Consider the following 16,726-nt stretch of genomic DNA (forward strand, 5'->3'; position numbering starts at 1 on the left):
AGTTTGAACAAAAAACATTAAATTGAAATTAAATCAGCAATTGATCTAGCTAATCAGAAAACAAATAGCACCATTATATGACAGGCCCTTTCCTAGGTATAGAGGGAATATATACATATATATAGCAGAGAAATAAAACATATGTGGTCCTTGCATCCAAGACATTCTGGTGATATCTTTATTATGTATTATGTATTGTGTACTGTTTTATTTTTCTTACATGAAAAATGACTTTAAAGTACCCTCTTATAAGTTCATTCATGTCCTCAGTTTCCACACATTCTTTTTCCCATATGATCTTAAAATCCTCAACAATAGATTCCTCTACCACAAGGAGAACTAGGTCAAATGCTCACTTTTGGATAAGGATATTGTACTGTTCTTATCTCTACTTGTCATTGTTCATTTTATCTATGTTGGATGTGTTGATTATTGTGTGTTTTTTGGCAATTCGTCATGGTTCTCTGACATTCTGATTGGAGAAATAAGTGACTTTGGAGAATGAAACACTTGGGAGGCAGATTTTGTGATGCCTCCCCAAGGGGCTTTAGGGCGACAGAGGGCACCTGGGGCACAGAGTTAAGGATGTAGGGAAATCGAGGCGGGACCTGCTTGCGTAGCAGAAGACTGTCCTTGCCACCTTGTGCTTCTCCTTCCTCTTCCTTGTTTCCCTCCTCACTAGATGGAAAATACTGTTTCCCTACAAGAAGATTCTTTGAGATACAAGAGTCCCTTCCTTTGATGCTCTATTATCCTACTTCAGAGGGAGCTTGAGGTGGTGGGTTAAAGGGGAGGCATGTCACAAAGCCAGCTTCTTCTAGTGTGGGGGACAGAACTTTCTGGACGTAGATCATTTGCTCAACGGCACACTAACAAACGGGCATGTGTGCAAAGGGCCTGGAAGCCAGCCCACTTACTCAGTGTCCCTCTTCAGACCCAGCCCCTAACATTGAGTGGAATTTTTCAGAGACATTATAAAATCATTTCAGTATAAATTGATAGAAACATTTCACTTTAAATTTCGCATCTTACAACATGTATCTCTTTCTCGTTATCCATCTTTCTATTCCCTGGATCTATCTATCTATCTCCAGGCAATTTGTCTTTAAAAGGTTAAAATTCTGCACTGGGACAGTAGATGATCCTAGTCCCGCATCAAGGCTTAGCAAGATGGGGTTATATGCTGCTGAATCAAGCTACGGTCTCAGTTGTCTGAATTTTGTTTCTGTCTCCCGTTATATGATTTAAGGGGTACTGCCCCAAACTAGCTTCCCCACTCACGTTATTACTGATCAAGCTCCACGCCAACCCTCAGGCTGCCATTTGGGGTTCTGAATTCTAATTCAGTGTTCCAGGCCAGCCGCTAATGCTTCCAGGATCGCAGTTCAGTGACACCTCAAGACTGCCATTGTCAGAAACTTTCCTGGTGCTATTTTACCATATAATAACAATGCAAAGAAGCATAAAGAGTGGGAATTTTTCCTGTGTTTTTGTTAACGATGATGACAGAAGCAACATGTTATCCTATGGATGCCAGAAAGTAGAGATAAACTTTTCCAAGAAATCTGGCAGAGAGCAGGAAGCAAGAGATTGGAATGTGGTTTGAGGCGATGGCGGGAGGTGGGGTTTGTGTTTGTCTACACAAGGCTGTGAGAGTCCGGGGCAGCCGGGTGGACTGAGGAGAAGCTGCCAGTGCTGACAGGGAGGGCAAGATGAGGATTCTCGATTAGTGCTGTTTCAGAAAACACCCAGCCCCAAAGTCAGTCTGCCCTGAACAGTGACGTTGAGCGTGGCTGCCACTTTGTTCATGGCCCTTTACCTCCCTGTTTCCCCAAAAAGTGCCACAGGGGAATTCTCAGCCTTCTGTGGACACCACAGAAGTGGAAACTACCTGGAGACTTGTAACTGGCACCCATAGGCTGTGTGTTTGTCTGTCCTCCGTGTCTTCTCGCAGCCACTGGAGCTTAGAACACGATACTTCAAAGTATAGCATCTTGGTGTGCTGAGTACTTAGAACTGGACACAGGAAAGGCCTCAGAAGCGAGGGCTCTCTGACCTCCCCTCCTCCTGTCCCTCACCCCTTGCTCCCTCAAACCGAGTGGTAGAAACCAGAATTCCTCTTCCCCAAGGCAGGTCATAGAACTAGAACCACTCTGCCCCAAAGCAGGCCATAAAAGCTAGAAAGGTCACTCTCTCCCTTCTCCCTTGAAAACACTTATTCCCTGGGGGTCCTGTCCCATACCCAGAAGGAAGAAGCTACACTCAGCGGCCCTGAGGAATCTGGACAGACGGGCCTTGCTGGGTTTCCCTTGAGTCTGTTACCATTAGGTCACAGCCTTTTCTCCAGTCACATTTCTACACGGCTGCCCATTCTTCATCAAACTAAGCATAAAAACATTTTCCCCTGGGCCTTTAGGTCTTCATTTCTGAAGCCTCCCTTGTCACATAAAACTTTGATTGAATAGCCAGGTGCAGTGGCTCACGCCTGTAATCCCAGCTACTTGGGATGGGAGGATCACTTGAGGCCAGGAGTTCAAGACCAGCCTGGGCAACATAGCAAACCCCGTCTCTAAAACAAACGAACACACTTTGATTACATAAATCTGTTACACTTTTCTCTTGTTACCCTGTCTTTTGTTATAGGAGTGCTGGCCCCTGACCCTTACAATGGGTTACACTTTTCTGCCCTGTGCTGCTTTGCTAGAAGACCAGCAGCAACAGTAAGATTCCCAATTTGCCTTTGGAGGCAATGATGATTCTTTATTAAGATAATAAGTAAAACTGTTCCTATCAAAGCTGTGATCACAAATGAATGGCTTTATGCAAATGGCTGCTGAGACCCACAGCCCAAGGGCACCGAGGGCACTAGGAGACCGCAGCCCCGGCCACAACAATAGCTGCATTGTCTGCCGCTCAGGGTGAGTCAGATGAAACCACAACTGCAACTGGCCTGCAACACCAAACACTGTTTTTCACAGTATTTGAGTTTCTGCCCACTTTCGTCTTCCTTGCTTCCCCATGTGCCTATTACGGCGTTTGTCCATGATGGGCACACAATAACACTTGCCGGCTGACGAAATCTTACAGCAGGCTGGAGAGTATGCACACACAGGTTTTCTTTTTTTGGCAGGCAGCCAGGTCATTATACAGCTTGACCAACTGTGAATGCATCACAAATTTAAAAGACCTCCTACTTCATGTTTTGTTCAAGAAAAACTCGCAGGTGCCCCAAAATGGGCTTGCCTCTGCTGCCCGCCCTTTCTCCTTGAGTAACTTTAATCCCAACTCATCTCTCATCAGTCATCTCAACCACCACGGCGCCCTCCGAAGGCCACCCTTCAGTCCGCATCCTTACCCTGCCCCCAGGCCCTGTGTGCTCGCTGGTCACAGAATGCGAGTGTTCAAAGCCCGGTCCCATTCTAAGGCACTCGTTCATTGACCTGTCTGCCGTCACTATTAGACTGAAAGTTCCTTGAGGCAAGAACGCTACTTTAGTCCTGTCTGTCTTCTCACCTCTAGTCTTTTGGCACAAGACAAAGAATCAATGTTTGTTGAGTGAATGAATAAATGAATGGGTGTAACAACACTCTAAAATACTGATCCTTGGTCCTCTCCTCCCACTTGTGTTGCCAGCCTACGGTTGATATGTAGTGTCATATAATGGTCAGCATATAAAACTTCATATTCATATCAATGTCCAGCATTTGAATAGCCCGCTATTAGCATTTCAATGATGCTTTAGGCACTATTACTAGCTAGTTAATACAGTGCCATTGTAGGAACCATTTTATTGTCATGTGTCTATTTATATTTTATGAAACTTTAGCCCCCTGCATGGAATGTTCTCTAGCTGTTCTGACTCAGTGTTGAGCAGTCCCCTTTCAGGGGACCAGGTCTTCAGGTTCCACAGTGCTCTCCAGGCACCCATTCTCTAGCCCATCTGCACCACTTGCTGTTTCCAGAAACTTCCATGCTCTTTCCAAGACTTGAGCTTCTCATCATGCTGTTCCCCCTTGCCACGGTGTCCTTCGCTTCCTTCACAGCCCAGGGAAATCAGATTCATTTTTGAAGATGCAGTTCCAATCTCCTCTCCTCTAGAAATCCTTTCCCAGAATCACTCTCTTGGGTTAGCGTTGATCTCTCTTCTCTCTCTTGTCTTTACGTCCATTGCCTTACAGCACCCTGGATTATATTTGGTTACCTCTGTCTCCTGCCTTAGATGGGGAGCACCTTGGGGGCAGGAGTGTCTGCACCATGGGAGGTCGTGCTCAGGACAGGCTCTCGGATACCCTGGTAAGGAGATGTGGTGGCGTTCCCAGAAGGCTGGCCCACACAAACTTCCAAAGGGCACGTCCTGGGGAGAGTCCAGGTGAGGTGTTTGCAGCCACCAAAGGTCCAAGACGCTGCCTCCTGGCCTTGGACCATGTGTGGTGACCCCTGATGTGGTAAATACTGGAAATATCCTTTATGTAGCCTCTATCTCCCACCCCTTCCCTGCTCCCCCCCCCACCCCATCCTATCTTTAGCACATAATGGAACTCAGACCAACAGAAACTTTGGTCTTCCTCAACACTTTTTGAAGGAAAAAAAACAGAAACTTCGCTTTCTTTCTTTTTCAGTTTTCCAATCCCAGGTTTGATTTGGTAGCAGTTTCACGGGCATACTTTCCTGAAACTAATATTCTCCCAATTCTATGGGCTGGGGAGGTATTAAGAAGGGAGACATTGTGTACATTTGCATGTTAGTACTTTTCTGTGTTTCGCTTTGTTGTTCACTTTCTCTGCCTGATTACAGTCAGACTTTCATTCTTTTCTTTCTTTCCTTCCTCTCTTTCTTCTTTTTCTTTTTTCCTCTTCCCTTCTTCAATTCAAAACTTTCACCAGGATAAATCTGGGTGCTTCTTTATTCTAAATTTTTCTGCTACTTGAGTTGTCCTTCTGCTCAGAAAAGATTTTTTCTGTATTTTTTTGTCCCATTTGTTTAGGCATAATTATTTACATGTTAGTTATAGAAATTAATTTCCTCTTTCATCTGTCTTCTTATCCTTTTTAATGTTTCGTAGAAAAGCTTCTCATATTCATCTTCCACATCACAGATTTCAGACTGGTGCGGTTTTATTCTCTTCCATTTTTTGCATGTCTTATAAAGTTCTGTTCACACCTCTTCACCATAGTTTCCTCTTATCATCAAATGTTGTTTTATATCTTTTTTCACAGAGTCCATTTTTTAAATTATATTGAGCATATATATGAATGCTTTCCAAAATTTATAATATTTATGTTTCTCAGACTAAGAAAGCTTAAAATACATCTTTTTCCTTTGTATTTGAAACACACTTGCCAATAACCAGATTTGCTGCCTTCTATTTATCTAGCTCCCAAATCAGTTATATTTTTGACTTTAAGAAGCCCAAACCCTGAAAAACAGGGGCTTAAAACATGGTGACATTTATTGCTTAATTAACAAGAACAGCTTAGGTTTGGTGTCTCCAAGGATTCACACTCAACCCATCTTTCCGTTCCCACCTCCTCAGAGGGTTGCTTTTTGTCCCCTGGCTTGTGCAACCAGATCCACAGGTAAGTGACAGTGGAAGAAGGCTTAGGACAAGAGTTTATCCTCCCTCCTTTTTTCGTGGCAGGGACTTCCAGAAGCACCCTGAAGACTTACCCTATTATCTCTTGATCAGGACCAGTGGGTCACTGGTCAAACTTGGGGGCAAGAGAGACTGGCCAGTGAGTGTCTGAAACTTTGTTACCTAGATAGGAAAGGCAGAAAATCTGAGGGGAGTTGCAACAGCAGATGCATACTCAGTGTCTGACACACTCTAGCCACCTCATTGCAGTTAGAAACTCCTCTCAGGTTTTAAACTGGAGGTGTACTGATGTGCACAGCCTCTAGCCAAATTTCTAACGTCTGGAAGTTATTTTTCTGGTGTGGTTCCATTGGACTTAGACAGGAACTCTTTTTTTGCTTCTACTTTTTGGTCCTCTGATTATGAATAAGGGATATCATTTCTGGGTTATTTAAAACAATCTGTGTAGTTCTTTGCTTGTCAAAAACAGTACACGTGAAACTGCAACTGCTTCCGTGGCTCTTCTAGGCTTTGTCCTGTCTTAACACTGGTTTTATATTTCAAAAGGCTGCGAGCCACTGTCTTTCCTACCTAGGCCAGAGTTGCTGAAATCCTGGAAACCGGAGCCCCTGCAGTGAGATAAAGAAGTGATAACGGCAGGATGGGGTAGGAAGAATTGGGCTGTAGGGCAAAAACTTTCCAACCTCCAGGAAGCAGCTCTCAGGGTCTGTGGAGCTGTCTTCCCTTTCCCTGCTTGGTGAAAGTTCTGCGTCTGTCAAATGGAGATGCACAGTGGAAGTCTGCGGGAATCAAACATTTCACTGCCCCGTCTTACACATTAGGCTCCATCCGCGTTTTAGTTACTGTTAAATCCTAACTCACTGACAAGTATTTCAGGTTTTCAATGCTGTTGTGATTTTGCATCCCTGTCCATGTTTTCACGGAGATTTTTCATAGACGGTTAAGAGAAGATGAATCAGGAAAACAAATCGGCAGCCGTCTGACCTAGAGGCCTCTGATGTCTCTAGGAGGGAGATTCTTAATGTGTGTGAGCCAGTGAGCTGAGGCCACTTGAAAACCGACATCTTAAAAAGGATCCCCATCTCCTGAATGATGATTTAATGTTGAAAAAAATAGTGAAAATATACATATTTGTACTTCAAGACTTCAAATGTACATAAATGTGATGGATTTTTTTTAAAAATTCAATGTGATAGTGAATGCATAGCAGCTTTCTGTCTTTCTATATTTTCTAATCAATAAATTAGACTATTATGTGAGGATCTGAAGTTGTTTTTATACTTAAAAAGGAGTCCATATACTCGATAGTGGTTGAAGTCACCCATAGTGATTAAATTAAATTCCTTAATTGGAGAGATGAAATGGGAGGAACATGAATAATACTGTAAAGGCCGTGGATGGAGGTCCTTTTAGGAAGAACACTTTATTTACCAGGATTCAAGCCTGAATGACCACCTGGGCGTTAAGGGGGAAGCTCACAGCGCATAGTAATAAAGGACAGTGGACTATGGGAGAGAAGGAGAGGGAGGTAGAAAAGGCTGAAGTGCTTTATCTAATATAAAGGGAGAATTCTGATGAGAGAGAGAGAAAGAGAAGAAAAGGCTAAGAGAGCCCAGAAATAGGAGAAATGGAAGAAAAGGTCAGGACAAGTTGTCAAGTTGTGGGGGATGGGAACGGGGAGAGAGGCCAAGGGAGAAATATGGCAAGAGGCCTGCAGATTTTAGAAAAGTTGATTTACAGGAACCTCCTTACGGTGGCTTTGACAAGAGAATTTTAAGAATGGGCCTACTTAATATTCACTTGCATGACAAGATCTCTTCAAGTCCTCAGTAAAAATCTACGAAGAGCTTATATGAATGGAATTTGAGAATGTGAAGGAAAAAGTGCTGTCATCTATGTATGGACGGGAGCAGGGATAAGAGAAAAGACCAGTTGTTGGAAGTGAAGGTCAAGAATCAGGGGAAAACAGGGAGTTGGTGCAGGAAGTGATCAGAACCCCAGCCTCCTGAGGTGTGCTATGTGTTTGAGGATGGGTGGAGGGGTAGGGAGCAAGGAGGCAGACAGATTTAACCACCTGGGGGCTGGAGCTATTGCTACTTTAATATTAAAAGAATGGTGACTCCATAAAGCCGGAGAATTTGGAGACATGCAAGTGGGGTTTCTCTAAAATTCCCTAATTCCATCACCACTACCATAACTTTCAGGAACTTTCTTGATTTCTGTAAATTAATATGGTCTCCTTCCCAAAAATTCCTGTTTTCATGGTGCTTTACTCACAAAGATTTCATGACATGGTCCCTGCTTACAGCTTCAGGTTCCTTTGTCATCCTCTTCCTCGCCTTGCATTCTGTGCTCCCATCATTCCATCATATTGGAAATTCTCTGAATATGCCATTCTCTCGTCTCCAAGCTTGTATGCAAGCTATTTTCTCTGCTTAGAATGCTCTGCAAAACTACTGGCCTCAGTTATACCTTCTTGACTCAATTTAGCTATCCTGTCTTCCGAGAGTCTTTAAGAACTGGTTGAACTTCACCCCGTGCACTACCATAGTATCATGTATCTCACCACCTCCTCCATCATTTTCCTGATCCCTTGCCTCTCTCCCCATATAGGCAATAAGCATCTGCACTGTATGGATGCATCTTGTTTACCATCGGACCCCAGGGCCTAGCATCATATCTGATTCCCAGTAGAGGCTGCATATTTGCTGAATGATTATTTTGTAGTTATTTAGATTCTTATCTTTCTGATGAGTTGGTAAAGCCTCCAGACAAGGATAACCCTGACGCATCCAGGACTGTGCCTCTCATATAGCAGCTGCTCACAAGTATTTGCTGAATTAAAATGCTCTTTAGGCTGGGGACAGTGGCTCATACCTGTAATCCCAGCACTTTGGGAGGCCGAGGCAGAAGGATCACTTGAGACCACGAGTTTGAGATCAGCCTGGCCAACATAGAAAGACCCCATCTCTACAGAAAATTTAAAAAATTAGTTGGGCATGGTGGCACATGCCTGTAGTTCCAGCTACTCAGGAGGCTGAGGTAAGAGAATCCCTTGAGCCCAGAAGTCCAAGTCTGTAGTGAGCTATGATCACACCACTGTACTCTAGCCTGGGCAACAAAGTGAGACCTGGTCTCTAAAACAAAACAAAATGCCCTTTATTTCAGTTCAACAAACACTTCTTCATTCATTTGCTCGTTTACCAATTAAGCATGTATTATGTGCCAGCAGCTAGCACTGCCTGGCAGACACAGCTCATCTGGATGATCAGTGCAATCGGCCTGGGTGGGTCTTGTGAGCACCATGTTGACTTGTTTCCCAGGTTACATCTGAATCTGATGGTACAAGATGGTGGGACTTGTGCCACATGTGTGTGATCCCTGATATATGGGCTGGAAATACAGAGAAAAAGGCCTAATTCCTACCTATTATGAATTGCACAGAACTTTCCGAGCCCTGTCAGTCAACTCAGAGCTCTAATAGGTGCACGAACATATAATTTATCCAGGAACTTATAATCTTATAGAAAAAGACATGTTTCATGTTATGTGAAGAATTAGGGAACTAGCTAAAATAGGATGAATGCAGCCAAGCTCTGAAACGAGGGTAACTGGTACCTAAATTCCCAGATCAGAGAGTAGAAACATCAATGCTGGCTGTTATTGTTCGTCAGGAGAGCAAACCGGGACTGGATTTAGGAAACCAAGGTTCCGATCCCTGTGCTGCCACCTATTATCTCTGCTACCCAGGGCAAGTCATTTTTTTTCTCTCCAGGAGGAACCTGGGCTTAATGGTAAAGGGACAGTCTGCAATCAGAGTGGCTGATCAGTTACCAGCCGGACTTTGACAAGTCCTTAACCTTTCTGTTCCTCTGTGTACGCATCCGTAAGATAAAGATAATAACCTACTTCTCAGAGTTGTGAGAATTAATGAGATAGAAGAGCATCCGGTGCATGGCAGTAAGTGCTTGGTAAATTTCAGCTGTTCTCTTAGCCTCAGTTTCCTTATCTGTGAACTAAGGATAATATTCCCTCATTGGGTTGCTGTAAAGATCAGAAGGGGTAATAGCAATAGAAGCTCTTGCCCAACAATAATCATCCAACAAAGGTTCATTTAATCTGAATCTGAGAGGTAAAAACTTCATAATACAGAGGTGAAAACTTTGAAGCAGGCTCTTTTACTGACAGCAACAGAAATAAAATAATATCTTGTTTCCAGAATAACAACTGTGCCTTTCATAAATTCGTGAATTCCTTTGTTTTCAAAATTGGCAGTACCTTACATAATTGGGCTTCCATCATGAAAAATTCTTCCTGTGATTATGCCTTGAGGTTTCTACAGCTTAGTTTCCCCATGGAAATGAAATGTTTTATTAGTGTGGGGATGCTCTCTCACCATACAAATGGATCCTAATTACAACTTATCCCCCCATTCTTTTTTTTTTTAATAATTTAAAGAGATTTATTCTGAGCCAAATTTGAGGATCATGACCCGGAGCCACTCCCAAGAGGCCTTGAGCAGGTGGACTTGCTGTGGTTGGGTTACAGTTTGGTGTGATACATTTCAGGGAGACAGGGGTTACAGGTAAAGTCATAAATCAAGACGAGAGGCATACATTGGTTTGGCCCGAAAAGGTAGGCCCCGCCCCATTCTTAAAAAGCCTTGCACATCTGAAGCAGAGATGTCATTTCAGGCAGGTTTTTACGTTAGCGTTGCTCATAGCTTCCAACTCCGACTTCCACAAATTGGGGCAACAGGGTCATGCAAGAGTGAGATATTTTGTATAAAATAACAGTGGACGTCACTAATAGTCCCAGCACTAGAGTCCAGTAATGCTAGGCATCACCAAGCAGACCTGAGTCATGAGTTGTCTGAGAAACAACTACTTCCAGGGTAATCACAATGTAACAGTTTAAAATTAAATTGTACTTGATTTACTTAAGAAAAAAATATTCCCATAAGTCAAATAAAGGACTGCATTTTTCTCCCTGTTTTGGCAAAACAGTATAAAATGAATCATTATTCAAAAACAATGAAAACTTCTAAATTTAGAATGATGTGATAAATTATTTTAGTCTTATTACTTCTGTGTAAATTGTATAGAATAATTTGTATATTATTGAGGCACAGCCATTTAGCAAATGCATAAATGAGCGAGCTGTAATATGGGGAGAAAAATTATACCAATGAGCAAAAACAAAACAAAATAATACAGAAAAAAGCTATATGAATTTGTGATTTATTATGACAGTAATATATTTGAGTCAGTATCAGCTGGGAAGTACTTTGAGAGATTTTGGGTTCTGTGATTTAACTGAGATTGGGTAACTTTCTAAAGGAGGAAAGGATGAAAAATCATCCTCATTTGGTATTTGCTCAAATAGCCCCTTGGGAAGAAGCCACTTCCAACTTTTTCCTTTCTTACCACCATCACTTAGAGTCTTTTAAGTGGCTTCCATTGTGTTATTTTATTCAATAACTCACCCTTCTGGGGAAGACTGGTCATGAGAAAAAAACTGAACTAGGGAACTCTGACTCTGTTCAACTTAAAAATTTTATAAAACCAGTTCTTGTTCATACACTCTGAGTAAATATCTGCTTCAACTGTTAAAAGCAGAAGCTAATTGCACCCTAATGGAAGGCCTTTGGGACCTCTCAGAACTTTTTTAACCCCAAGGCTAAATAGTCCTTGAGTTCTTCCTTGAGAAAATGCTACCTAGGAAACTACGATTCAAAAACGAACTGTTCTTGGATGAAAAATAAAATCCCACACACATCTAGCAATTAAAAATTGTGTTTTAAAATCGGCTGATTGATTCATCTTTTATACACACATGAAATCTGAGTTTCCTTAGGCTGCTCTAGTGTAGATTCATTGTATGTTGGGTTCTGTTTCTACCAGCTAGTGTAACATTTAGACCATTAAAAAGTACCCCCTTGAGAATTCACAGGGAATATACCAGGGGTGAGGAACCTGTGGCCTTGGGGCCACGTGCGGCTTTCTGGATCCTTGAGTGCAGCCTTTTGACTGAACCCAAATTTTACAGAACAAATACTTTTAATAAGGTGCACATATATATACTATATACCTTGTGGCTCAGGTGAGGGTCCTATCAGCTGCTACCAGGCATGTTCCTGGAATTGCAGCTGTCTCATAACTGCTGACAACCTGGTGATGTCGAAAATATTTAACAACAGGGACAGAGGCACCGACCCATCAGAATGGCTGTAAAAACCAGTTCAGGCATGCTGGTGGACGCCAGCTAATCTCAGCCTACCCAGGTGCGCCCCCCAACTTGGCTGGCTGCTCTGGGGCTGGCTTTGGCCATGTCTGCCAGGACTTGGCATGGCAGGCTCCCAGCAGTGCGTGTCTGCAGCTGCTGCGGTGCCCAGGAAGAGATCTGTGGCAAGTGGCAACCTCCCTGTCCTCTCTGGGTGACATGTCCTTAGACAGGAACAAGAGCACTGCTGCGTGTGACAAACACCACCCGGACTGTGCGGTGAAACAGCTCCCACCGTGTTTGCTCAGAGCCTTCCTTCTTCTCCGGAGAGCCCAGAGGAGCCATTTGCCCAAGGCACACAGTCATGAAAGCCTCAAATTTAGACTTTTGATGTGATTTTCAAGTGAGGTTAAATGTACAGCCACAGAGATACGCTGACTGGACTGAAAGGGAAGATGCTTATCTTTAAATCTGGTCTTGTGACCAGACAGAGCCCATAGTCTTTCATAAATTAACATGTCTACAAATCCTGTCACACCTATCATAATACACACAACAATTTGTTGTTGTTGCTGTCGACCATTGATTTGTTAAATACACGTGATTTTAAAGCACAAGTGTCACAGGTTTGGATACTTGATTTTTTAACACATAGAAAGTGTGGGCCAGGCACAGTGGCTCACGCTTGTAATCCTAGCACTCTGGGAGGCTGAGGTGGGAGGATAGTTTGAGCTCAGGAGTTTGAGACCAGCCTGAGCAAGAGCGAGACCCCCGTCTCAAAAAAAAAAAAAAAAAAAAAAAAAAAAAAAAAAAAGACAGTGTGGAAAAATGGAAATAGCCCAGCATCTCCCAAACCCTGAGATCCTCGGACCCGGGCCTAGGCCTGCCCAAGGTAGCCTGCCTGTTAGAATCTCTCTTCACGCAACCAAAGCTGTCATCGGGTCAAGCTGGTTGCCTGACTTTCTCTTCCCTGGAGATGAGTTTGTTCCCACAGTTCTCCTCCATCTCTCTTACAAGCTAACTGCCCTTCAGGCTGCCCAGGGAAGCCTGAGAAAGCTGGGCCTGACTGAATTCCAGGGGCCCAGCTTAGGCTCAACCTGGGAGAATGACACTCAGGAGAAGCATATTGACAGTGACAACTTACATACCGACCACACCTGCTCAGCCTCTGTCTGTAAAAAGGAGCTCACAGCTTTAAAAATGTTTGAGAACAACTGCCTTAGGGGGTTCATCTGATTCACAGAAGTATGTATCTCTTAAATCCCAGACTGGTATCTTCAGAGGGGATGAAGCACAGTCCTCTGGGCTGGGTCTGAGTCTGGTTCTTCATGTTCTGGGTCCCAGGGCCTTCTCTGCAGTGCTGAGAACCTGCACTCACTCGGGAAATATTGTTCTTGGTTTCTGACCTTTGGGGCAGATGGGAGAGGAAAAGGCAGTGCTGGAGGGGGCAAAGGGAGACATAAGGGAACCCTCTCCCTAGACAATTGTTCAGATTGTGAAATACGGAAAGCCAGAGGCCTGAGGGTGAAGAAGCAGGCATCGGGCCTCCAGGGTCAGTTCTGCACTAGTATCCGTGTGAACTTTGGCCAACCACACGTTATGACCTCAAGTTCCCCTGTGCGAGATGCCCCAGCAGTCTAGTTTCTTACTTCCCCTACATCTGTTATCAGCTTCAGGCACCAGGATTTCAAATCAAGCTCAACCCTGCCCTATAAGGGCTATTAGAACATGTCCCTGAACACTGAAAAAATTTACTAAAAATGTACCCACTTTGAGTCCTAGTTTATTGAAAATGAATTAAGTTCATTAGCTTCTAGTCATTGGAACAAAACATTCTTTTCAGTCAAAGAGGGGTTAGCCAAGAAAAACCTGCCAAAAATTTTCATTGTGCATAATAGCATTAAGGGAGTTCAATTGCAGAGCTTAGGGGCTTTGTTTTGTTTTGTTTTTCAGTATCTCACATGATTTAATTACCTTGTCCTGGGTTACATAACTCATTCCTCTTTGTACTTTGATTTTTCCATCTAAGAATATAGAAAAGCTTGCTACCTTCAAATGCAGAAAGATTATGATAATTATGGAGCATATTTTAAATACTCTGAATTTCCTGGACGAAAGCAACTATAGAAGTTTAAAGAAGCCAAAAGGGATACGTGACAAATATTTCGTTAAACCTCAACATCTTCATAAAACAGACTAGACTAAGATACAATGCCAATATTAATGAATGGAGATCTTAAGTAACTTGTCAAAACTATACAGCATGCATTTATACATGTATATGTATAATTGCTTTCGGGTACCAAGAGATATTTAAGACAAGTTAGGAAAATTTACGAAAATAATAACAAAAAGTTTACTTTCATCTAAATGCAAACTATACGTAGCACAAATCAAAGTTGTATTCATCCGAGATTTTGGGGAAACATTTAGGCTTCCTCTTCTACATAATAAAATTTAAAATAAATTTGAAAGATAATTTATGATACCTGTTCATTTGTCATTTCTTTACAACATAAACTGTTGCACTTTAAGTTGAATTTTGTGCATGTCTTCAACTTTTACAAACATAAGTACACATTAGTTTCCTTCAGGATAATTGTGAACTTGTACAATATAAACTACTAAGAGTACATTGTGCTTTCAAAGCCATATCCAAATCAATGGTCAACTTTTAACAGTTACTGCAAAGGCCCTTCTTGGATAGTCTCTTGTCATCTTCCTTGTGACATGATCACTGACTCTATTTAGTTAAGTCTTTTGTTGAGATCACCACCTCAGCTTGCTCTGCAGTCTACACTGCAGCTCACTTTCCCAGGAATTGGGAGAAAAGAACTTTGCAACTCTTTCCCTTTATCCCCAAATACAAGTTTCCCTTACCTGTTCTTGGGGAACGTGTGAGCTAGTGAGGAAGCAAGCACTTAGGGAAAGGGGCAGCTCTGGGTCAGAGAGGGCAAGCCATGTTGAAAGATGGCCCCATATACTCATTCTTGATGGGAAATGAGAAAGCAAGAGAAGGCTGGTGCAGGACAGGGAAGGGCAAGGGCTTCTCCCCTTCAGAGGAGGGGATGCTTCATTCCTTAGTGTGAATGGTTGTGGGTTCAGTTCCAAGATCAATTCGAAGGTTTTGGTTCCAGGGGAAAGGCCAATGCCTTTGGATTAGTGTGTTGAATTTCTCATGAAATCCCAATACATAGCTTGAGGATGTAGTATCTGGTTAGGAGGAGCAGAGCTGAGGACAGTCGTAGGAGGGAGAGGATTATTTGTGTTTGATGTCATTTCATATTACTTAGTTTCTATTCCTTTGAGAACAAACTAAATGACCAGGAAGAAGCAGCAAAACGTGTGCAACTTGTTTGTGGAAATTGTAAATGTGGAAGTGAAGACAAGTCTTTGATTTAGCAAAGATAACTGAAATGAATTGAAACTTTTCCAAATCTCACCTCCGGAAGGAAAAGGTATTAAACAAATCTCAGTTCGAAAAGCCAGTTTTAAAGAATGCAGGAGCCAGCAAGGCAGGCGTTTCAGGCTCTGAATAATACTCAAATTCATTACAAACGTGCTGGGAATTTTAAAAGGAAGTTGTGTCCATTGATTACATAACTAATAATTTTATGAAGCCTACTCAAACTACTGATTTAAAAAACAAAGTGGTTACAACGTCTTCTTGTTACTTATTATCCATTGGTGATAATAAATGGAAATGTGTGTGTGTGCGTGTACGTGTGTTTGTGCATGCCTGTGAGTGTTTACTATCTTGGTCGACCTTTCCAAAATGGAAAAGATTCATACATTGCATTATGTAAACATAATTGACGGGACCCATCCTACCAGTGGTGGGTATGAAACTCAGATTTTCTGAGCATAGAAGGTCCCAACAAGACTTCAGTCTTCACAACACTGCAGCTCCGAGGCACCCCGCGTCCCACCAGACTGTCCCTTTTCCGCACGCATCCAGCGCGCTCCCCTGCGCACGCGCATGCACGCACGCGCGCGCGCGCACACACACACATACACACGGACACACACGCGCACACACACGCGCGCGCGCACACACACACCCCGAGGGAGACACGAGTACAGCGTGCTCCCCTAGCGGGTCACCCGAGCCACGCAGTCTCACTTTACCTCTCGCCCAAGGAGGATGCCGGCCGCCGCTGGCTGGGTAGGTGCCCTTCGCCACCGCCGCTGTCCCCTTCTGGTCCAGCAGATTGGGGCCCTCTGTGTTTTCAACAGGTACCATGGTCACGTAGAAGTAAGTTACAGCCTCTCCCTCGGCAGAAAACCACCCCGACCTCCCCCGCCGACAGGAGCGGTCACTTTCCCCATGACAGCATGCTAAAGCAGAGTGGGGGGAAAAACTTCAGGCAAAGCCAATGTGATTTGTGACCAACTTTGTTTCTATTTCCGAAGGCTTTGCCCTTTTCGGTGACACAGGCTGTTGCTATTCCCAGCAGCCTATCACAGGCAGGGGGAGGGCCGTGTGTCGGAGGATTGTTTTTGCCTTTAGATGCAGCGTTGGGAAACAAGGGGTTAAAAGACTTGGGAACAGGAGCTCAGACGTAGCGTTTGGCCGTTAGCTAAGGGTAGCTCTTGTATTCCTCCACCTTTGAAAAGAGGCAGAGGAAAGAAACATGTAGATTTAAATGCAAGCTGAGAGTGGGGATAGAATACTCATAGATGGTATCAGTTAATCTTGCAGAGAGAGGAACAATTTATGCAAAGACATACCAGAAGGGAAAATGTGTCAATTTTTCAGCAGGACTGGTATTCCAAGAGTCATGGCATTTACCAACTTATACGAAGCGTAAAATATCTTTATTGTTTCAACCTAATTTTGATCTAAGTAAACACTTTCTACACCTCTCTCTCCAAGGCCTGAGACCAAGCATATACAAACTCAGAATGTGT

General features: G+C 43.2%; 1 protein-coding gene across 1 annotated transcript in view; it reads right to left on the reverse strand.

Moving 5' to 3' along the window:
- SLC2A12 (solute carrier family 2 member 12) overlaps window positions 1-16,058 on the reverse strand; it is a 49,513-nt gene extending 33,455 nt beyond the window's left edge. Inside the window, exon 1 of the mRNA XM_069488925.1 lies at window positions 15,944-16,058. Coding sequence (XP_069345026.1) covers window positions 15,944-16,058 — 115 coding nt within the window. The remainder of the gene's footprint in view (window positions 1-15,943) is intronic.
- Window positions 16,059-16,726: the final 668 nt, after the last annotated feature.

Source organism: Eulemur rufifrons, chromosome 15 (genome assembly GCF_041146395.1).
Source record: "Eulemur rufifrons isolate Redbay chromosome 15, OSU_ERuf_1, whole genome shotgun sequence".
NCBI lineage: Eukaryota > Metazoa > Chordata > Mammalia > Primates > Lemuridae > Eulemur > Eulemur rufifrons.